The sequence below is a fragment of the Dendrobates tinctorius genome, unplaced genomic scaffold (genome assembly GCF_039654945.1).
Source record: "Dendrobates tinctorius isolate UK_male_01 unplaced genomic scaffold, ASM3965494v1 ptg000183l, whole genome shotgun sequence".
Lineage (NCBI taxonomy): Eukaryota > Metazoa > Chordata > Amphibia > Anura > Dendrobatidae > Dendrobates > Dendrobates tinctorius.
In genome coordinates this window covers 6,186,016-6,209,147 of record NW_027361850.1, presented here as the reverse complement: position 1 = coordinate 6,209,147, position 23,132 = coordinate 6,186,016, and the positions used below count along the sequence as shown (strand labels likewise).

General features: G+C 41.6%; 1 protein-coding gene across 4 annotated transcripts in view; it reads left to right on the top strand.

Moving 5' to 3' along the window:
* The window catches only part of TMEM39B (transmembrane protein 39B), a 29,712-nt gene extending 6,931 nt beyond the window's left edge, over positions 1 to 22,781 (top strand). For all 4 annotated transcript variants that reach the window (XM_073551971.1, XM_073551972.1, XM_073551969.1 and 1 more), the window contains 7 exons: positions 1,653 to 1,872; positions 2,447 to 2,530; positions 2,603 to 2,757; positions 3,041 to 3,362; positions 3,511 to 3,698; positions 4,498 to 4,618; positions 22,457 to 22,781. In XM_073551971.1, the coding sequence (XP_073408072.1) occupies positions 1,653 to 1,872; positions 2,447 to 2,530; positions 2,603 to 2,757; positions 3,041 to 3,362; positions 3,511 to 3,698; positions 4,498 to 4,618; positions 22,457 to 22,693 (1,327 nt within the window). In that variant the 3' untranslated portion in view covers positions 22,694 to 22,781. The remainder of the gene's footprint in view (positions 1 to 1,652; positions 1,873 to 2,446; positions 2,531 to 2,602; positions 2,758 to 3,040; positions 3,363 to 3,510; positions 3,699 to 4,497; positions 4,619 to 22,456) is intronic.
* The last annotated feature ends 351 nt before the right edge of the window (positions 22,782 to 23,132 follow it).

The following is a 23,132-nucleotide window of genomic DNA, read 5'->3' as shown; positions in this document are numbered from 1 at the left end:
ACTTTTGTCTTGTGGCATGGTGCTCAATCTTGCTGGGAAAAGCATTGTTCATCACCGAATTGTTCCTGGATCGTTAGAAGAAGTTGCTGTTAGATGTTGATTAGATATCATTCTTTATTCTTGGCAGTGTACTTAGCCAAAACTGTGAGCGAGCCCACTTCCTTAGATGAAAAATATCCCCACACAATAATGGTCGCAGGATACTTTACTGTTAGCATGACACAGAACTCATGGTAGAGCTATCCTTTTATTTCCTGGAAATCCTTACTCCAGAGGACCCAAACAGTCTGAAAAAGGCTTCATCAGAAAAAAATAACTGTACTCAAGTCCTCTGTAGTCTAATTTCTGTACTTCTCGCAGAATATCAGTTTATCCTTGATGTCTTTCTTGGAGAGAAGTGGTTGCTTTGATGCCTTTCTTGACACCAGGTCATCCTTCAAAAGGCTTCTGCTCGCTGTGCATTTCGATGCACTGACATCTGTCTGCTGCCATTCCTGAGCAAGCTTTGCACTGAAGTTGAACCAGTCCTGTAGATGTATGCTCTTTAGGAAACAATCCTGGCACTTGCTGGCCTTTCTTGGGTGCCCTGAGCATTATTCATAGAGAGAGGTTTGAATGCTGCAAAGTTCTTGATCAGATAAATAGTTGATTTAGGGGCAATCTTACAAGCAGCAATGTATTTGCTTGTACAGCCCTTATGATGCAAAGCAATGGTGGCTACATGTTTTCTTGGAGGCAGCCAAGATTAACAAGAGGCAATGATTTCAAGCACCAGCCCTCTTTTAAAGCAACCAATCTGCCTATCTTATAACTCAGTCATGCTGATTGAATTATATCATCTGCTTTGTCCTAGTTTACATATTCTCCTCAGATAATAAGATCAATGATATGTAAACATGATTCCATGTGTAAATATTGGTTGACTGCCAACTAAAGGAGTTGGCTACTATTTTGCAAGATATACATAAAGAGGTACTTCCAACTCCAAGATCCTATCCCAATATGTAGAAGGTGTAGCAGCAGCAGCAGCAATTACCTCCAATTAGAAATGTAGTATAGTTTTTCTGATTCGCTATGTTGCTATCCCCATGCGCAGGGCATTGCAGTATCTTGGATATCCATGGTGGCGACCACTCGTATAGTGATGGCTTGCTAGTGGTTGTAACCATGAATACCTAATATACTGCAATACTGTGCACATGGGGTAAGCAACATGGTGAATTAGAACTATATTACGTTTCTTATTGATGGTATTTGCTGATATTATACCTACTACATATTGGGATAGGCTCTTTCAGTTGGAAATACCCCTTTAACAAAAAATAAACTAGACTCTCCTCTCAATGCACCATCACACTTGCTACTATGTCCCCCACCTGTCTACTATCCTCTATGTACCACAGGGTGATAGTTGTTTTTTTTTCTTTAAGGCATGTGCTCATTAAGTGTAATTTGTAAAGTTGTAGACAACTTCAGCAACTATTAAGAAACTGCTATCTTATATATTTCTTTTTGTCATTGGACATTTTTTTTTTTTTTTTTTTTTTTTTAACAATTACTACATTCAAGACAAAGACTTTTAGCGAAACTTTTTGTATTTCAGTTCAAGTTCTACCCTGAAATCTCAACTGTTGTTTTTCTTCTTTACTTAGGAGTAGTTCTAACACAGGATTGTCAAGTCCCCCTCTTGCTGCACAGACAGTGGTACCGCTGCGACATTGCAAAATCCCTGAACTACCTGCAGACCGTCACCTACTTTTTGAGCTGCAGCTATTTCTGTGTCACCTGATCGCCTTGTTTGTGCACTACATCAATATCTACAAGACTGTTTGGTGGTACCCACCATCCCACCCACCTTCACATACTTCTCTGGTGAGTAACAGGCACTTGGGTAACAAAGTTTGCTGTGTGTTTTTAAACATTAGAAAATAAATTACTTTTATATCAAAGGCAATGCACAATGCTAATTTTAAGGGTGCACATGCCTGATAAGTAGAGTTGAGCGGATTTTTCAATATTCAGTTCGGATTACGATCAACAGCGAATATTGTGTTTGCAATATTCACCGAACGCCATTAGTCAATGGGAGTACAAATGAGCAAATGTGTTTGGAAACGATCATCAGACATAAATTTGGCACAAATGGGGTACCGATATGACACAAATAGGGCACATTTGGATTTGGCAATCGTTTCTGAACATATTCGCTCAACTCTACTGATAAGTACTTACATCACAGGATTTGGGGCATGCAAACTAATTTCTGCATGTATTCTCAAGGAAGCTAGATTAATCTCATAAACTGTTGATTTTACACATCTATAAGATTTCACAGGTTACTATAAGCTAAGTATTTTAGAGTCATGACAAGGTTGTTCTTCGTATGTGAAATGTATTGGTCCGAACATTAATTGTCCCACTTTTTTTTTTCCTCTGCCTTGTGTAGAACTTCCACCTAATAGATTTTAATGTGCTGACCCTCACAACAATTGTACTGGCTCGAAGACTAATTGCAGCAATTGTGCGGGAGGTATGTCTGCTACACTGTTCTAGTTGGGAAAGTGTTGTGCACTCAAATAATAGTTTATTTCTCATTATTTAGGCCTCACAGGGAGGAAAGTCTTCTCTTCCGCACTCAGTACTGTTGGTGGCCACACGGTTTGCTGTTCTAACTGGAACAGGATGGAGTTTATGCCGTTCCTTAATTTTGTTGTTCAGAACACACTCCTTCTTGAACCTTCTTTTCTTATGCTATCCGTAAGTAATCAATAGACAGAAATAACAATGTAACACAGGAAAATAGGTATTTATTTCAATTTGTAACGTGGTGCAACTTACCCAGAGGAGAAATTTCTTTGTCAAAAGTTAATTTCTAGGGTGATATCTGTACTCTAATACCATAGAAGTTTATGTGGCCTAGCTTCTTTTTTTTTTTTTTCTTTTAGTGAGTTATATTGTGTGGTGAATAAATTTGTCCTATTAGCTCAAACTATATAACTTTCTTTTTTTTTTTTTTTTTTTTTTTTTTTCCTCTTTCTAGATTTGGTATGTATATACCATTTCTGCACTTGGGATATGATTTCCGTCGGTCAAGCCTCTTTGCCCATGTACCCAACACACGTGTTAGTGGTGATCTGGGGTCTGTTGATAAGGCAGGTCGTGACTACTTAACAGTACTGCAGCACATGTGGAGGCCCAGCACAGATCCTCTTCCCACACATGCCTGCTGCCTATCTCCAGACCTAATCCGTAGTGAAGTGCATTACTTGAAGCTGGACTTCAATTGGCGTGTTCGGGAGGTGTTGCTTAGCTCTATGCTGTCGGCATACTACGTGGCATTTGTGCCAGTATGGTTTGTCAAGGTACATAACTTATTATAACTTTTCCTTGCCAATCTAGAATGTAACACCACAAACCACACTTTACACAGCCACAGTCTTTGTTAGACATGTGAGAGTTCTAACATGTTCCTCTCTTAGTTTTGTAATTTTGTTCTTTTACTTTGTACAGAGCACACAGTATTATGATAAGCGATGGTCCTGTGAACTCTTTCTTCAAGTTTCCCTAAGCACTTCAGTAATCCTCACCCAGCACCTCCTGCCTGCAAGGTACTGTGATCTTCTTCATAAGGCAGCAGCTCATCTTGGCTGCTGGCAAAAAGTGGACCCAGCGCTCTGCTCCAACATGCTTCAGCACTCGTAAGCATATTTTCAAATTCTGATTTATTTTTTTTCCAATATTAATAGAATAGGAAACCTGTAAATTAGGAGGAAGAAGCTGGAAATGGGAGAGTTGAAAAGTCATTGTGTGTCATAGTTTAGGAAAGAGGTTTGTTAATCAACATTGTGGGCTTATTTTCTTTCCTCTATTTTTAAAAAAAAATCCTTAGTACATTGAAGAGGACTTGTACAATTTTGGCCCCTTTTATTAGTGATGGTGTACAAACTAACTGATGCATTACATTAGGCTCCAAGTAATGCTTCCAATGTCCTGCAGCAAGACAAGATGGCTGCTTTTCCTATGTAAGTTGTATGTAGGGGTACGCCTATGGCTAGGGGACCTTTAGGACATGCAACATTTGGTTAAAACCTACAGTATCATTAAGGGATTTTCTACTTTTAGAAAAGTTGCCGCCAAATGATTCCTGTGAGCTCAGTGTCTGTTTTTTGAAGACCGTACAAGTTCACAAATTGGTTGCTGCATTGTCATGCACTACCTACATGACATCACAGCTGTAGCCAAAACTAGACTGGAGCTGCGCCCGGGGACGATGAGTGAGATGTACATTTTACTTTACAGGATTTGTTAGGGGTCCATTTTTCCAATAGTGGAAAACTCCTTAAATTTGATTATGTAGGGGGTAAATGTGTATACGGGACTGTTTTTAATTTTTTTATATAGATCATTGTTCTTGCATGCCTAAATGTGCATTATTTCTTTAATACAAAGACATACTGCTAGAGAAAACAGCTTGTGGTAAAATAGTCTGTTTTGCAGGTGGATGGAGGAGTGCATGTGGCCCCAGGGAGTGCTGGTAAAACACAACAAGAATGTCTACAAAGCGGTTGGTCACTATAATGTAGCGATTCCTTCTGATATGTCTCATTTTCGGTTCCATGTAAGTTCTCCTATTAATTTTGTCTTGGAGTCTTTTATTAAAAAAAGAGACACATGTTTCTAACGTACAGAAAAAGCCATCCGTACACGGAAGAGTCTGCTTACATCACCTTTACCCAATCTATTAATGTGCACATCCTGTCAAATTTGCCATGTTTCAGTATCCTTTAGAGCAGTCTGTGGGTGATCGCATCACAGTTGTTTATGTGGCCTTCCTCTGCATGATCAGTGACGGGAAGTGTTTGTGGAGGCTTGAGGGGTTTGCCTACTTTCATTTTCACTGATTGTAACTGCAATAGAAATTCTGTTGCTAGTTAATCATTTCTTGTCAGCCAGTCGTGTTCTCCCTTTCCCAGCCTCTCGATCTGTTTATGCACTGATTAGTCTGAATGTTAATATTGCAGCCTGATCTATGAATAAGGAGGTACTTCCCCTGCTACCTTAACCCCTTCACGACCAATAACGCCACATAGGCGTCATGAAAACTGGTGCAAATCTGACCAGTGACGCCTATGTGGCATCATGCCTTTAAAGCCCCCCTGCGGGTCGGGTGACCTAGGTCACTGAAAGGTCACCCGACCCGCAGATACAGGGGGCTTTGTTCTTCACCATAGGGGGCGTGGCTTCGCCCCCACGTGACTACGATCGCTCTGATTGGTTGCTTCAATTTTAACAGCCAATCAGAGCGATAGTAATATTTCATCAATGAAAATTGATGAAATATTACAATCCAGCCATGTCTGACGCTGCAGTAGCAGCGGACATGGCTGGTGACAGCGATCCGACCCCCCACCACCACCCGTCAACGGGGGCGATCTGCCCCCCGCCACTGAACGACAGCGGCGATGTGCCGCCGCTGTCATCTCCCCCCCCACCCCCCGGTACTCACCGAGTGCCGTTATGGCTCCCGGTGTCCCGCGGTCCCGGACCATGGGCGTCACTATATTGGAAAATGGCGGGGGCATGCGCAGTGCGCCCGCTGGCTGCAATTTCCATTCATTCATTTTGATCACTGTAATAAACTCTCACAGTGATCAAAATAGAATGAAAAGTAAATAAACCACCCGTTTATCGCCCCCATAGGCAGGATCAACTAATAAAATAAAGAAATTATTTTTATTTTTCCATTATGGTTAGGGTTGGAAAGAGGGTTAGGGGTGTGTTGGGGTTAGGGATGTGTTGGGGTTAGGGCTGTGGTTAGGGGTGTGTTGGGGTTAGGGTTGAAGTTAGAATTGTGGGGTTTCCACTGTTTAGGCACATCAGGGGGTCTCCAAACGCGACATGGTGCAACCATTGATTCCAGCCAATTTTGCGTTCAAAAAGTTAAAACGGTGCTCCCTCCTTCCAAGCCCCGACGTGTGCCCAAACAGTGGTTTACCCCCAACCTATGGGGTATCAGCGTACTCAGGAAAAATTGCACAACAACTTTGGGGGTCTAATTTCTCCTGGTACCCTTGGGAAAATAAAAAATTAAGGGCTAAAAAAATATTTTTGTGGAATTTTTTTTTTTTTTTTTTTTTTAATTTTCACGTCTCTGCGTTATAAACTTCTGTGAAGCACTTGGGGGTTCAAAGTGCTCACCAGGCATCTAGATAAGTTCCTTGGGAGGTCTAGTTTCCAAAATGGGGTCACTTGTGGGGGGTTTCTATTGTTTAGGCACATCAGGGGCTCTGCAAACGTAACGACGACCGCAGACCATTCCATCAAAGTCTGCATTTCAAAACGTCACTACTTCCATTCCGAGCCCTTACGTGTGCCCAAACAATGGTTCCCCCCCCTCATATATGGGGCACCAGCGTACTCAGGACAAACTGTACAACAACTTTTGAAGTCCAATTTATCCTGCTACCCCTGTGAAAATAAAAAATTGCTGGCTGAAAATCATTTTTTTGAGGGAAAAAATTTTTTTTTTTTAATTTTCACGGCTCTGCGTTATAAACTTCTGTGACGCGCTTGGGGGTTAAATGTGCTCACCACACATCTAGATAAGTTCCTTGGGGGGGTCTAGTTTCCAAAATGGGGTCACTTGTGGGGGGGTCCCACAGTTTAGGTACATCAGGGGCTCTGCAAATGTAACATGATGCCCGAAGACCATTCGATCAAAGTCAGCATCTCAAAATGTCACTACTTCCCTTCCGAGCCCCGACGTGTGCCCAAACAGTGGTTCCCCCCACATAAGGGGTACCATCGTACTCAGGACAAACTGGACAACAACTTTTGGGGTCTAATTTATCCTGGTACCCTTGTGAAAATAAAAAACTGCGCACTAAAAAATAATTTTTTGAGGAAACAAATATTTTTATTTTCACGGCTCTGCGTTATAAACTTTTGTGAAGCACTTGGGGGTTCAAAGTGCTCACTATGCATCTAGATAAGTTCCTTAGGGGGGTCTAGTTTCCAAAATGGGGTCATTTGTGGGGGAGCTCCAATTTTTTGGCACACAGGGGCTCTCCAAACACGACATGGTGTCCGCTAGCGATTAGAAGTAATTTGCATTTCAAAAAGTCAAATGGCGCTCCTTCCCTTCTGAGCCCTGCCGTGTGCCCAAACAGTGGTCCCCCCCCCCCCCCCCCCCACATATGGGGTACCAGCGTACTCAGTACAAACTGGACAACAACTTTTGTGGTCCAATTTCTCCTGTTACCCTTGTGAAAATTAAAAATAGTGTGCTAAAAATCATTTTTGAGGAAAAAAAAAATTATTTTTTATTTTCAATGCTCTGTGTTATAAACTTTTGTGAAGCACTTGGGGGTTCAAAGTGCTCACTACACATCTAGATAAGTTCCTTAGGGGGTCTAGTTTCCAAAATGGGGTACACAGGGGCTCTCCAAACGCGACATGGTGTCCGATAACGATTGGAGCTAATTTTCCATTCAAAAAGTCAAATGGTGCTCCTTCCCTTCCGGACCCTGCCGTGCGCTCAAACAGTGGTTTATGACCAAATATGAGGTATTGGTGTACTCAGGAGAAATTTTTTAACAAATTTTAGGATCCATTTTATCCTGTTGCCCAGGTGAAAATGAAAAAACTGAGGCTAAAAGAAAATTTTTTTGAAAAAAAAAAAGTCCTTTTTTTTTTTTTTTTTTTTTTTTTTTTTTACAGATCAATTTGTGAAGTACCTGGGGGTTCAAAGTGATCACTATGCATCTAGATAAGTTCCTTGGGGGGTCTAGTTTCCAAAATGGGGTCACTTGTGGAGGAGCTCCAATGTTTATGCACGCAGGGGCTCTCCAAACGTGACATGGCAACCGCTAAATATTCCAACATATTTTCCATTGAAAAGTCAAATGGTTCTCCTTCCCTTCTGAGCCCTGCCGTGAGCCCAAACAGTGGTTTATGACCACATATGAGGTATCGGTGTACTCAGGAGAAATTGCCCAACAAATTTTAGGATCCATTTTATCCTGTTGCCCATGTGAAAATGAAAAAATTGATAAAAGAAAATTTTTGTTGTAAAAATTAAAATGTCCATTTTTTTCTTTCCACGTTGCTTTAGTTCCTGTGAAACACCTGAAGGGTTAATAATCTTCTTGAATGTAGGTTTGAGTAGCTTGAGGGGTGCAGTTTTTAGAATGGTTTCATTTTTGGGTATTTTCTGCCATATAGACTTCTCAAAGTGACTTCAAATGTGAGGTGGTCCGTAAAAATAAATGGTTTTGTAAATTTTATTGTAAAAGTGAGTAATCGCTGGTCAACTTTTAACCCTTATAACTTCCTAACAAAAAATATTTTGTTTCCAAAATTGTGCTGATGTAAAGTAGACATGTGGGAAATGTTATTTAGTAACTATTTTGTGTCACATAACTCTCTGGTTTAACAGAATAAATATTCAAAATTTGAAAATTGCGAAATTTTCTAAATTTTCGCCAAATTTCTGATTTTTTTCACAAACAAACGCAAAAATTATCGACCTAAATTTACCACTATCATGAAGCCCAATATGTCACGAAAAAACAGTCTCAGAATCGCTAGGATGCGTTGAAGCGTTCCAGAGTTATTACCTCATAAAGGGACACTGGTCAGAATTGCAAAAAATGGCCTGGTCATTAAGGTCAAAATAGGCCTGGTCATGAAGGGGTTATGCTGGACTCACACATAGCGACTTACCAGCGATCCCGACAACAATATCAACGTGTCAGGATCGCTGGTAAGTCGCTATGTGATCGCTGGTCAGCTGTCACACAGACAGCTTCACCAGCGATCAGCACGCCGAGGTGAGAGCGAGCCCAGGAGCAGCGAACAAGTGTGCCTGCTGTTACAGTCCTCCACCAGCAGAAGGCGTGCCTGCATCCCCGGCCTCTCCTGGCAGTGTCCTGCTGCCTCCTGGTCCAAGCGAGATCGCTATGTGTGACGGGGCCCTTAGAGAACACCCTATTGAAACAATTGCCTTGACTTGCATAGTGAGTATTAGCTTGTAGTTTTCTGAAAGTTGCCTGTGTTCCAACTTTAAATCAGAAAATGAGATCATATACAAGAAAAGGCGCACAAAGAACTATATTAAGTCACTTTTATTAAATGCAAAAAACAATATAAAAGAATTGGAATGGTGGGCGGGTGATGTATGGCAGTAAATCAAGAGGTGGCGCCAAAGCTCAACCAGGTCTACCAAAGGTACAGAGTATATACAACATAGGTTGAACATGGGTGTCACTTGGGGAAGGGAGACCCTCGTTCAGCCTAGGTAGACTGTTTATTTGTCCATGCATACATTAGCTAACTATTTGGTCTTGTGGCATTATGCTTCATGTCCTGTTCCTGTTGTACTATTTTCATCTGCTTTGTTATTGCACTATATCACTTAGTGTAGTATGTAGATTCTTTTTTACATTTATCTGTCATTGACTGTTATGTAATACCATTAGCCTTACTTATTTTTTATTTTTGTGTATGCTGTACATATCTTTTGTAGACCTGGTTGAGCTTTGGTGCCACCTTTTGGCTTATTGCCATACATCACCCAGCCACCATTGCAATTCTTTTATATTCTTTGTGATTTTTAATATCGTTCTTTGTGTGCATTTTTTCTCATGTATCAGTATGCGCTTGAAATCTGTTCTTTTGTCCAGACCCAGAGATACCAGATTCTCTATTCTAGACTTAGTGGTATCTTAGCCAATTGCTTTATTTCAGGTATGTATAAATCTGTTAAGTAGCACTGGCCAGCTGCTATCAATGTAATGTGAACTTAGGAGGATGTCTTCATCTTCAAGCAGTATACACTCCTATATACTGTAAGATTATCGAGATACCAAATTTATGTAGCTTTATTACTTTTGATAAATAGAATTTTTTTTAATTTTTTTTTTTCAAAATGGTGTATGAGCCATAAGGTTACCATTTTTCACTCAACTGAACTGTGTGCATTACGTGACAAGATGTAGTTTTCATTGGTCCAACTTTTGGGTACATATGAATCTTTTTTTCATTTATGCCTTTGAGTAGGTGTTAGAAGAAAAAGCAAATCAAATCCTGAAATATATTTAACATTTTTTGATTATGACATTAATAATAATAATAATAATAATAATACTACTACAGACGGCTGTGGCAAAAATTGAGACCACTGCACAGGTTTCTAAAAATTAGCTTTTCTACGTGTCTGACAGCCATTCCATTGTCACTTGAATTCCAACCAGAGAACACCTCTTTCTACTTAATGTGCTTCTGATTAGCTGATCACCGGAACCAAATCTTATTTAATGAAGGAAAGTATAAAAACCCTGCTGTGGTGTTCACAATCCTCTTGCAATAGGACAAGCTGGATGGCAAAACAAGTGCTAGTAATATCCCAAAAGTAATAGGAATGAAAAAATAGCTTTTAACAATGCAAAATGAGTTGAAAAGAAAAGTCTTGAGTGAGGAAAAGGGCTCAATTCCGGCTTTACTAGCAGAGGGATACATGGAGTGTCATTTTGCCTCCATCCTTAACCCCTTCACTACCAAGGGTGGTTTGCACGTTAACTCCCGGGCCAATTTTTACAATTCTGACCACTGTCCTTTTTATGAGGCCATAACTCTGGAACGCTTACATGGATCTCGGTGATTCTGACTTTGTTTTCTCGTGACATATTGTACTTCATGTTAGTGGTAAAATTTCATTCATATAACTTGCGTTTATTTGTGGAAAAAAAACGGAAATTTGGCCAAAATTTTGAAAATTTCGCAATTTTCCAACTTTGAATTTTTATGCCCTTAAATCACAGAGATACGGCACACAAAAAACTTAAGTAACATTTCCCACATGTTTACTTTACATCAGCACAATTTTGGAAACAAATTTTTTTTTTTTTGTTAGGAAGTTATAAGGGTTAAAAGTTGACGAGCGATTTCTCATTTTTGCAACACCATTTTATTTTTACGGACCACATCACATTTGAAGTCACTTTGAAGGGTCTATATATGATAGAAAATACCCAAAAGTGACACCATTCTAAAAACTGCACCCCTTAAGGTGCTCAAAACCACATTCAAGAAGTTTATTAACCCTTCAGGGTGCTTCACAGGAGGGATTTTTTGAATATTTAAAAAAAATGAACATTTAACTTTTTTCACAAAAAAAATACTTCAGGTTCAATTTTTTTTATTTTACCAAGGGTAACAGGAGAAATTGGACTGCAAAAATTATTGTGCAATTTGTCCTGAGTATGCTGATACCTGATATGTGGGGGGGAAGCACTGTTTCAGCGCATGGCAGAGCTCAGAAGGGAAGGAGCGCCGTTTGACTTTTACAATGCAAAATTGGCTGGAATTCAGATCGGACGCCATGTCACGTTTGGAGAGCCCCTGATGTACCTAAACAGTGGAAACCCCCCACAAGTGACCCCATTTTGGAAACTAGACCCCCCCCCAAGGAACTTATCTAGATATATGGTGAGAACTTTGAACCCACAAGGGCTTCACAGAAGTTTATAACGTACAGCGGTACAATTAAAAAATCATATTTTTTCCACAAAATGATCTTTTCACCCCCAATTTTTATTTTCCCAAGGGTAACAGGACCCTAAAAGTTTTTGTGCAATTTGTCCTGAGTACGCTGATACCCCATGTGTGGGTGTAAACGACTATTTGGGCGCATGGCAGAGCTCGGAAGGGAAGCAGCGCCTTTTGGCTGGAATTGAGATCGGACACCATGTCGCATTTGGAAAGCCCCTGATGTACCAAAACAGTGGAATCCCCCCACAAATGACACCATTTTGGAAACCATACCCCCCCAAGGAACTTATCTAAATGTGTGGTGAGAACTTTGAACCCCCAAGTGCTTCACAGAAGTTTATAACGCCCAGGTGTGAAAATAAAATATTTTTGCCCCCAATTTTTTTATTTTCCTAAGGGCGACAGGAGAAATAGGACCCCAAAAGTTGTTTTGCAAATTGTCCTGAGTAGGCTGATGCCCCATATGAGGGGGTAAAACACTGTTTGGGTGCATGGCAGAGCTTGGAAGGGAAGGAGCACCATTTGACTTTTTCAAAGCAGAAGTGGCTGGAATTGATATCAGACGCCATGTTGCGTTTGGAGAGCACCTGATGTGCGCAAATAGTGGAAACCCCCAATTCTAGCCCTAACCCTAATGGGAAAATGGAAATACATTTTTTTAATTTTATTATTTTTCCCTAACTAAGGGGGTGATAACGGGAGGTTTGATTTACTATTTATGGCGGTATTTATATTTGGCAGCTGTCACACGCTAAAAGACGCTTTTTATTGTAAAAATAGTTTTTGCATCACTACATATTGAGAGCTATAATTTTTCCATATTTTGACCCACCGAGTCATGTGAGGTCTTATTTTTTGCGGGACGAGTTGACGTTTTTATTGGTACCATGTTCGGGCATGTGACATTTTTTGATCGCTTTTTATTTCGTTTTTTGTGACGCAGAATTTACAAAAAACAGCGTTTCATTAATTTCTTTTGGGTGGTGGGGTTTACGCCGTTCCGCGTGCGATAAAATTGATAAAGCGGTTTTCTTCTTCGGGTCAGTACGGTTACAGCGATACCTCATTTATGTCTTTTTTTTATGTTTTGGCGCTTTTATGCAATGAAAACCATTTTATATAAAAAATTATTTTTACATCGCTTTATTCTGCGAGCTATAACTTTATTTTTTCGCTGATGATGCTGTATGATGGCTCATTTTTTGCAGTACAAGATGACGTTTTCAGCGGTACCATGGACATTTATATGCGTCTTTTTGATCGCGCATTATTGCACTTTTTGTTCGGCGGTATGATAAATATTTTTTGCTTTGTTTTTTATTTTTTAAGGGGTTAGCTTAAGGGGTTAACTAATGGGACAGTTTTATAGGGCGGGTCGTTACGGACGCGGCGATACCAAATATGTGCACTTTTTATTGTGTTTTTTTTTTTTTTTTTTTAATTTCCAAAAAATGAATTTATTGGGGAATTTTTTTTTTCTTTTTGAATTTTAGCGGTTTTACTTTATTACAATGTCCCAGGGGGGACATAACTGTCATGTGACAGATCGCTGATCTGTCACATCACAGATCGCTGTGACAGATCAGCGATCTGTCACAGGCACTGCTGCAGGCTTCCTCATGCCTGCGGGCAGTGAGGAAGCCAGCTTCCTGCAGGTCCCCGCCGCCATATTGGATCCGGGGACCTGCAGGAAAGGAGCCCCCTCGCAGCAGCGCTGCACACTGCGCTGTCGTGGGGGACTCAGGGAAGCACGGAGGGAGCCCCCTCCCTGCCGATGCTTCCCTTTAACCCCTGGTACACCGCGATCGTGTTTGATCGCGGTGTACATGGGGTTAACGTGTCGGGGGCTGTCCGTGACCGCCCCTGACACATTGTGCCGGGTGTCAGCTATGATAATTAGCTGACACCCGGCCGCGATAAGCGGCGCTCACCATGTGTGCGCCGCTTATCGCTATGACGTAATATTCCGTCTATGGTAATTAGGGCCCAGGGAACATGGACGGAATATTATGTCCAATGAAGGAAAGGGGTTAAAATTTCTAAGACGGCAGTCCATTACAACAAAGTCAAGCAGCAGACATTGGGGACAAAGCTACAGACAGGCAGAGGGTGAAAACGACTCTTCACTGACTGGGATGACCGTCATCTTATTTGAATGTCACTCTGCAACAGCAGGATGACATCAAGTGACCTACAAAAGGAATGGCAAATGGCAGCTAGGGTAAAGTGCACAACAAGAACAGTTCATATCAGGCTCCTAGAGGTAGGGCTCAAGTCATGTAAAGCTAGAAAAAAAGCCTTTCATCAATGAGACGTAAAGGAGAGCCAGGCTGAAGTTTGCCAAGGACCATAAGGATTGGACCATAGAGGATTGGAGTAAGGTAATCTTCTCTGATGAGTCTAATTTTCAGCTTTGCCAAACACCTGGTTTTCTAATGGTTAGACGGAGACCTGGAGAGGCGTACAAGCCACAGTGTCTTGCACCCACTGTGAAATTTGGTGGATAATCGATGATGATCTGGGGATGCTTCAGCAAAGCTGGAATTGGGCCGGTTAATGTTTGCGAAGGTCGTATGAATCAAGCCGCATACAAGGTTATCCTGGAAAAACAGTTAATTCCTTCTGCTCAGGCAATGAGCCCCAACTCTGAGGGCTGGTTTTTCCAGCAGGACAATGCGCCATGCCACACACCTAGGTCAATCAATGTAAAAACCTATGTACCAAGCCAGCACCCACAATTTGTAATATGTCAATAAATCAGCATATAGGGGTGCAAGGATGTATAGTAAAGGTTCAGTGCAGAAGCAATGAAAATCATATCAAAAGAAAAGCACCACTAGAACCAAAAATACTAAAAGTAAAAACTTTATTGGGACAGCTATAAAACCCATAGCATGAGAACATTGAAAAATGAATAGGGAAATGACAATGGTGAGCCGAAGAAACCGTGGGTCCACGGTAGTGAAACAGGCAAAGAAAGAGAGAAACCTCAGGCAAGGTAAATACGGAGTCCATCAATATAAAGTTATAAAGTAAATCGGAAAATAAGGATACACTGAAAGCACAGAGGGACTACATAGAGGTTAGCAGCTATAAGTAAAGGGAGAGTGCAGAGCCAAAAATCAGTAGCATAAAGTGCATGAAAACTTGAGGAATTACCTGATATACCATGGAGCCACCCACCCCAACGCATGTTTCAGCATAGTGCCTTCTTCCGGGGGTATCTTTCTTTGCCTGTTTCACTACCGTGGACCACTGTTTCTTTGGCTTACCATTGTCATCTCCCTATTCATTTTTCAATGTTCTCATACTATGTGTTTTATTGTTATCCCAATTAAGTTTTTTACTTTTAGAATTTTTGGTTCTATTGGTGCTTTTCTTTTGATATGATTTTCAATGAGTGTGTGGATGAAGGACCACTACATCAAATCCCTGTCATGGTCAGCCCAATCTCCAGACCTGAACCCCATTGAAAACCTCTGGAATGTAATCAAGAGGAAGATGGATAGTCACAAGCCTTCAAACAAATAAGAACTGCTTAAATTTTTGCACCAGGAGTGGCATAAGGCCACCCAAAAGCAGTGTGAAAGACTGCTGGAAAGCATGCCAAGACGCATGAAAGCTGTGATTAAAAATTTTGGTTATTCCACAAAATATTGATTTGTAAACTCTTCCTGAGTTAAAACATTAGTATTGTTTCTAAATGATTATGAACTTGTTTTCTTAGCATTATTTGAGGTCTGCAAGCACTGCATTTTTTTTATTTTGACCATTTCTCATTTTCTGAAAATAAATACAAAATGTAGTGCTTGGAAATTCAAAGATATGTTGTCAGTAGTTTTTAGAATAAGAGCGCAATTTACATTTTACTCAAAAATATACCTAAAAAGAGAAAAATCAGACAAACTGAAAATTTTGCAGTGGTCTCTTAATTTTTGGCAGAGCTGTAAAATAAGCCGGATTACTTACCGGTAATGCTCTTTTAATGAGTACACGACAGCACCCACTGGAGAGAGGGATCCGCCCATAAGAACAGGAAACCTACAGAGATAAGAGGGCGGTCCGCCTCTCCTCAGTTGGATTTGAGTACCCGGAGGACCGCCAATTATTAGGCAATCATATAATTCAATATTTTAATTTATCAATTCTATATCTAAGAAGGTGTATATACACAATGTTAACTTCTAGGGAGGGTAGTGAGCGGGTGCTGTCGTGGATTCATTAAAAGAGCATTACCGGCAATTAATTCGGCTTTTTACCCTTTGCCACGACAGCACCCACTGGAGAGACTTTCAGAGACCTTCACCTGGGAGGGACCACCGTGCTGAGGACCGCTCTACCAAAGGCTATGTCAGATGAGCATGATAAATAAAGCCTATAGTGGTTATAAAAGGTAGAAGGCGCCGACCAAGTTGTGGCCTTACATATAGACTCCAATGTGACGTCTCCCCTCTCCGCCCATGAGGATGCCATAGCTCTGGCGGAATGTGCCCTGATACCCCCAGAGGATCTTCATTTCTCGCGGAGTATGCCAGATAGGTCGCGTCCCTGATCACCGAGATAGGGTACCCCTTGTGACTCCATAGCCCTTCTTCTGGCCCTGGAAGGATATAAATAGAGCCCAACTCTTCCTCCAGCTGCTAGACCTCTCAATGTATTGTAATACTGCTCTTCTCACGTCTAGTGTATGGAATTTCTCTTTGGAGTAGAAGGGCTACTAAAGAATGAAGGGAGGTGGATTTCTTGCGACCTATGAAATTTCCCCGCTACTTTTAGCAGATATGAGGGGTCTGGTTTTAATATCAACTGATCCTGGAATGTTAATAGGAGCGGAGGTTCTGTTGAAAGTACCTGTATGTCGCTGACCCTCCTGGCTGAAGTTAGTGCCACTAAGAGTACTGTCTTAAGAGATGTGCTTAAAGGGAATCTGTCACCCCTTTTTTTGAGATATCATATAATGATATAATTCAATTGTGTGTTACCTAAGTATTGTAGTTGTACTTTTTATTCCCCCCTGTCCCCGCACCTTTGATGCATAAATACCTTTTTTATCACTCTTCAGATTTATGGAAATCGCCGTGGTCCGGTCCTATGGGCGTGGCTTATTCTCCCCCACCTTGGCTTGCTGGACGTAATTTCTTCTGTGAATAGCCCACAGTTGGGCAAAGCATACTGCGCAAGCGCGAATAAACAACATCATCTGTTATATTCACAGAAGAAATTACGTCCAGCAAGCCAAGGTGGGGGTGGGGGATAAGCCACGCCCATCGGACCGGACCACGGCGATTTCCATAAATCTGAAGAGTGATTAAAAAAGGTATTTATGCATCAAAGTTGCGGGGACAGGAGGGATAAAGTACGACTACAATACTTAGGTAACACACAATTGAATGATATCATTATATGATATCTCAAAAAAGGGGTGACAGATTCCCTTTAAGGGATATTGAGTCTAGTGGTTCGAAGGGGGAACCTGTTAGGGCATCTAGTACCAGATTTAAGTCTCAGGGAGGCACTCTGGGTATATGTACTGGTTCGCTCCGTTCACAGGCAGAGATCAACCTGGATATCCATCTATTGCATGCCACGTTGTGATTATAGAGGGCCCCTAGAGCAGACATTTGAACTTTGTGTGTTGACAGCCCAAGATCTTTCCCTTTTTGTAGAATTTCTAAAATGGGTGTTTTTGGAATTTCTGTAGAGTCTGGAGCTGTGTGGAACTCTAGGAACTTCTTCCATACCCTGGTATAAATTTTTGTAGTAGTCAATTTTTGACTTTGTAAGAGAGTATTGACTAACCCCTTTGTGAACCCCCTTGCTCTCAACATTCCCCTCTCAAGTTCCAAGCCTTCAAGTAGAGATGTCCACTTGAGGATGGAAAAATGGCCCTTGAGAGAGTAGCTTGAGGGGAGCACCCAAGGGTCTGTCACTGACATTGCTTGTTGGCATGAGACCCATGGCCTCCTGGGCCAAAATGGCGCTATTAAGATTACTCTCGCCTTTTCTGCCCTGATCTTCTTAATGACCTGCGGCAGTAGTTTGATTGGGGGAAAGGCATATGCCAGTCCGAACTGCCACGGGGCTTAGAGGGCATCCAGAATTTCCGGGCAGTCTGCCAAATTCAGGGAGGCGATCCTTCGCACCTGTCTGTGTTGTCTTGTGGTGAAGAGATCTATCTGGAGAAGGCCCTGCATTGACACGATGTTTTTGAATATTTGCCAGCTCAGGCACCATTCTCCTTGCCGTAATGTGTGGCGACTTAGGAAGTCTGCTTCCGAGTTGTCTCTTCCTCTTATGTGGAGAGCCGAGAGAGACAAATATTGTTTTTCGGCTAAGGATAAGATTTTTTTCTTGCAGAAGACATTAGGCTGTCCGATAGAGTTCCGCCCTGCTTGTTCAGATATGCTACCACTGTGGTGTAGTCTGAAAGGATTCTCACGTGTTCTCCTTGTAGCTGCGGAAAGAAGTGATATATAACGCATGACTAACCGCATTCAGTTCTTTTAAGTTCGAAGAATCCTGTCTCGCTTATATCTCACCGGCCTTTAGAGAAGGATCTTCCCATATAAGGCTCCCATTCTGTAGGGCTGGCGTCAGTAGTAGTAATACGGGAAGGTGTTATTACCCAAGGTACTCCTCCCGATAGGTTATCTAACCACCAGGCTAAGGAGGTTAGGACTGTTTGAGATAAGGTGATTTTCCTCACTAAATTCCCTCGGGCACAAGCCTCCTCGAGGAGAATTTGGTGTTGTAGTTCCCGGGTATGGAGTTGGGCCCACTGAACCGCCGGGATACAAGAGGTAACGGATCCTAAGAGGGACATTGCTTCTCCTATGGACATGCCTGGTTTGTCCATTGCTAGTCTGATCTTTGTTTTGATCATTGAGATTTTTACCTGTGGTAGCAGACAATTTTGCTTTGTGGAGTCTAGTTGGAGACCTAAGAAGGACTGGACGGATTGCGGCTCAACTTTGGACTTCTTGAAGTTTATTATCCAATCGAGAGCCTGTAGGGATAAGATTGTGCCAGCAACTCATCTATTACATTGTCGAGCTGAGTTCCCCATTATTAAAAAGTCATCCAGATAGGGTATTATCGAGGTGTCCTTCTTGCGTAGGAAGGCCATTACTTCCAGCATCACCTTCGTAAAGACTCGTGGTGCGATGGAAAGGCCGAATGGCATGGCTGTGAACTGGAAATGGTGTATGATGCTATCGAGGGAGACCGCCACTCTGAGGTATTTCTGATACTTGTAATGGATGGGAAGATGATAATAAGCATCCTTTAGATTTAAGCCGGCCATCATACAATTGCGGAAGAGAAGCTTAATTGTAGATCTAATAGACTCTATCTTAAATCTATGATTTTTGACAAATGTATTTAGATTTTTCAGGTTGATTGTCCTGAAAGAGCCATCTGGCTTAGGGACCAGGAAAAGAGGGGAATAAAATCCTCTCCCTTCCTGTCATCTGGGTACCCGGACCAATACTTTTTTGTCCAATAAGCTTAGAATCTCAGCTTCAAGGGCCCTGCTGTTGGATTGGCGAGTTGAGAGATATTATAATAACCGAGTTATGGGGAACATGATGGAACTCTATTTTTAACCCATTCCTAATAATGTCCAGGACCCAAGAACTGGCTGTAATTTGTTCCCATTCTTGGAGGAAAAACTTCAGTCTTCCTCCTACTGGAGGGACTGGCTCTTTAGTGTCTGTCTCTACGGAAGGAGGATCCTTTAAATATGACACCTTTTGTTTTTGTCCTCCTTTGTGGACCAACAATTTTGGTTTTCCGCTGGTCTTCCTCTGCCAAATGGCAGTCTCCTAAACGCCCTCCTATAAAATGGAAGAGGGGTTAAGGAAGCCCTTTTTTCTTTCCTTCCCCTTGGTGAGGATCTCATCTATGGTTTTCCCGAACAGAAACTCACCCTCACAAGGGATGGCGCAGAGCTTTGCCTTGGATTGCGTATTGCCTCTCCAGCTTTTAAGCCACAGACTACGCCTGGCGTTAAGTAAGCCTGCTGTCCTGGCTGCCAAACGTAACGAGTCAGCAGAGGCGTCAGCTATAAATGTGGCCGCACCACGGATCAAGGGGATAGCGGCTCGTAATTTGTCCCTGGAGGTTTTTTGGTCTATTTGCTGGTCTAGTTGATCAATCCAGACCAGCATAGAACGGGCCGTGCAAGTGCTGGCTATTGCCGGCTTACATGTGCCGGTAGCTGCCTCTCAAGCCCTTTTCAATGAGGCATCGGCTTTGCGGTCGAGTGGATCTTTTAGTACCCCTGCGTCCTCTACCGGTAAAGATGATTGCTTTGAGGTAGAGGCGACCACTTTCGGGACCTTAGACCACGTTAATAACTCCTCGTCACTGAAGGGGTATCTTCTCTGAGGCCGAAGGGAGGTAACCTCTCTGGTCCTGTTTCTCCCATTCTTTCCTAACCAGACTTTTTATGGCCTGTATAACAGGGAAGGCTCTCCTCTTCCTATCAGTTAGTCCTGCAAACATTACTTCTTGCATTGTTTGCGGCTCCCTTGTTTCTGTGCACCCCATGGTGTTTCTCACAGACTTTACTAAATTGTCCATGCTCTCTAAGGGAAAACACGAACGCCCCTCCATATCTGAGGAGGATGACAATGTGGCTATCAGAGATCACAGCCTCGTCAGAGTCTGAGCTGGCCACAGTCTTTTTTTGGTCTTAGTATGTGTAGGTGTACTACTAGACTGGGTTAGGGCCTATAACTCTTCCCTTATCATTGCCCTTATGTCTGTGGATGACACCGATGCTTGTTTCAGTCTCACTAATGCATCTTTTACAGAGCCTTTTGGTGTAAGTGACCGGTAGGAGGCGTCTACAAAGGGCACGTTCTTTATTTTGGATTTTTCTTTTTTCTTAGCCTGAGGGAGGAGAGGAGAGAGAGGAGTATTTGTCAGCTTGATAGGCAGAGAGTCGTCCACTCACCCAGAGAAGCTGTAGGTACCGGATCAGGAGGTTGAGATGGAGGCTTGTTGGTGTGGTTTCTGTCTGAGGAACCTCTGCCAGAGTGGTCCTTGGATGCCGCCGTATCTCCCGCCGGGGGATGCGTGCCTTGTCCTGGGGAAGATATGCTTGCACGCTGGACCCCCTGTAGCAGGGCTTTTTATGTGCTCCACCATTTTGTCTTTCCGGTACCTCCCCCTCCCAGGGGCGCCTCCTCAACGTGGGCGCGGCTTAATTGTGCATGCGTAGCCTGGTATGTAGCCGCCGGGCCGCGCTGCTGAATACCCCTTTTTTTTTTCCTTTTTGCAGCAACGCTTACATGCCTATGCGTGTGCGCTCTGCCGCTTGGGATCTCCGTCTGACCTGGAAGTTCCCCTCTTACCATATGCGGCGCTTCATAGTCCTCCTTCTAGGGCGCTGAAGCCATGGGGGAAACGGAGGCTGCATGCTTTTCCTCCGGCCCCGCGCCGGTACGGCCATCTCCAGACCCCGGCAGCGTGTGTTGCAAAGAAACCGCAGGCGCCTCCCTGGCCCAGGTATGTCTGTAGAAGAATCCTGCGGTTTCCCATAGGAACAGGAAACCAACTGAGGAGGAGAAGCGGACCGCCCTCTTTTGTCTCTGTAGGTTTCCTGTACCTATGGGCGGATCCCTCTCTCCAGTGGGTGCTGTCGTGGCGAAGGGTAAAAAAAAAAAGTGTGTGTATATATATATATATATATATATATATATATATATATATATATATATATATATATATATATATATATATATATACAGGAAAGATGTATATCTTTGTACCGTGTTAGCCAGTGGATAGAAAAATATTCAGGATTGAGAGTCCTCAGTAGTTGTGTGTGTGTGTGTATATGTGTATATATATATATATATATATATATATATATATATATATATATATATATATATATATATATATATATATATTTTTTTTTTTATATATATTTATTTATTTTTTTAAATAAAGTTGAAAACGTGTATTTTTTTCATCTTGTTTTTCTATTCATAGTTATTTGAGAGTATATTTTTTTGCAGGGCAAGCTGTAGTTTTCATACCATAATTGGGTGCATTAGACTTTTTGTGTTCTTTTTGATAGCACTTTTGAACCAAAAACAGCAACTCTGGCATTGTTTTTAGTATAGTCTTATATAGAATATGATTAGTGTTTTTAGTGAAAGTGTATGCAAGCCTTTATGCCATTGACTATCAAATTGAAAAATCCTCAATGTGGCTAATTGGCTTAAGTAAAGGTTTGCAAGGCCCCTCCTAAAAATAGGATATTATATGTGCAGTATTCTTACAGGCAATTTGTATGAATGCCTAGGCATGCATATATTTACTAAGAGTTTGTTTACACAGACCAACCAGCACAGTATGATGGGACCAACGATGCACACTGAGCACCTTCAATCCTGAATGCACATTTTCTGACTAGTTGATGGGGTAATTTGACAATGTATAGCTCACTTGTTAAGTTACAGGGAGATAGTACAGCAGGGGGGTGGCGGTTTGATCATAAGACTTTTTTTCCTGCTGTCACTTATAGCTCCCCTTTCCCACACAAAGGCACAGCTCCAGAAAGTAGATATTTCCTTCTGCTCCCTGATGGCAAACAAGTGCTTCTTCCCGTGTATTGCCCCTATGGTTTTCACCTAGAATAATTTTAAAAGTAAGACTCTTCAATATGGTACTAAGATCTATGTGTTATATTTTAATTTAATGTGATGTCATAGCTGTAGGACTTCAGTGCCCATGATGACCGTCTGACATCTTTATCTTTCCTTGAATATCTTTTTGTTTTTTTCAAAAATTGTTCTCGTCTTAGGCAGTGAACCTTCAAATTAAAAAAAAAATTTTTTTTAATGTTTTTTCACTAATTTTTCTTTTTCACTATTTTTTTTCCTCCCACCAGTTTTTCTTCAGTAATCCACTGCGAGTTCTGAACATTTTAACAACGCTGGAAGCATTGCTCATCTTCTACCAACTATATTCACTTTTATCTTCAGAGAAATGGCATCATACCATTTCTCTAGCCCTCATACTTTTCAGTAATTACTATGCCTTTTTCAAGCTGCTTCGTGACCGGATTGTCTTGGGGAAAGCATATTCATATACTGGGGTCTCAGACTCTGAACAGAAGATGAACTGACTTTTAATACACCAAAGCTCTGTATTTTTGTTACAATTGCTTTGTTTCCCTATGTAATTAAAACAAAAGCATATTTTTTTACTCTTAAGCTGTGTGTGTAGTCTCTTTCACAAGATGGTAAGTTGCCTGGTATGAACTGAGTTGAGCCTGAACTTGTAGCAGCAAGTGTCAGCCTATTAGGTCCTGCCAACAGAATGTTCATATACAGTGGGTACGGAAAGTATTCAGACCCCTTTGAATTTTTCACTCCGTTTCATTGCAGCCATTTGGTAAATTCAAAAAACTTCATATTTTTTTTTCTCATTAATGTACACTCTGCAAACCATCTTGACTGAAAAAAAAAACAAATGTAGAAATTTTTGCAAATTTATTAAAGAAAAGCATCACATGGTCATATGTATTCAGACCCTTTACTCAGTATTGAGTACAAACACCCTTT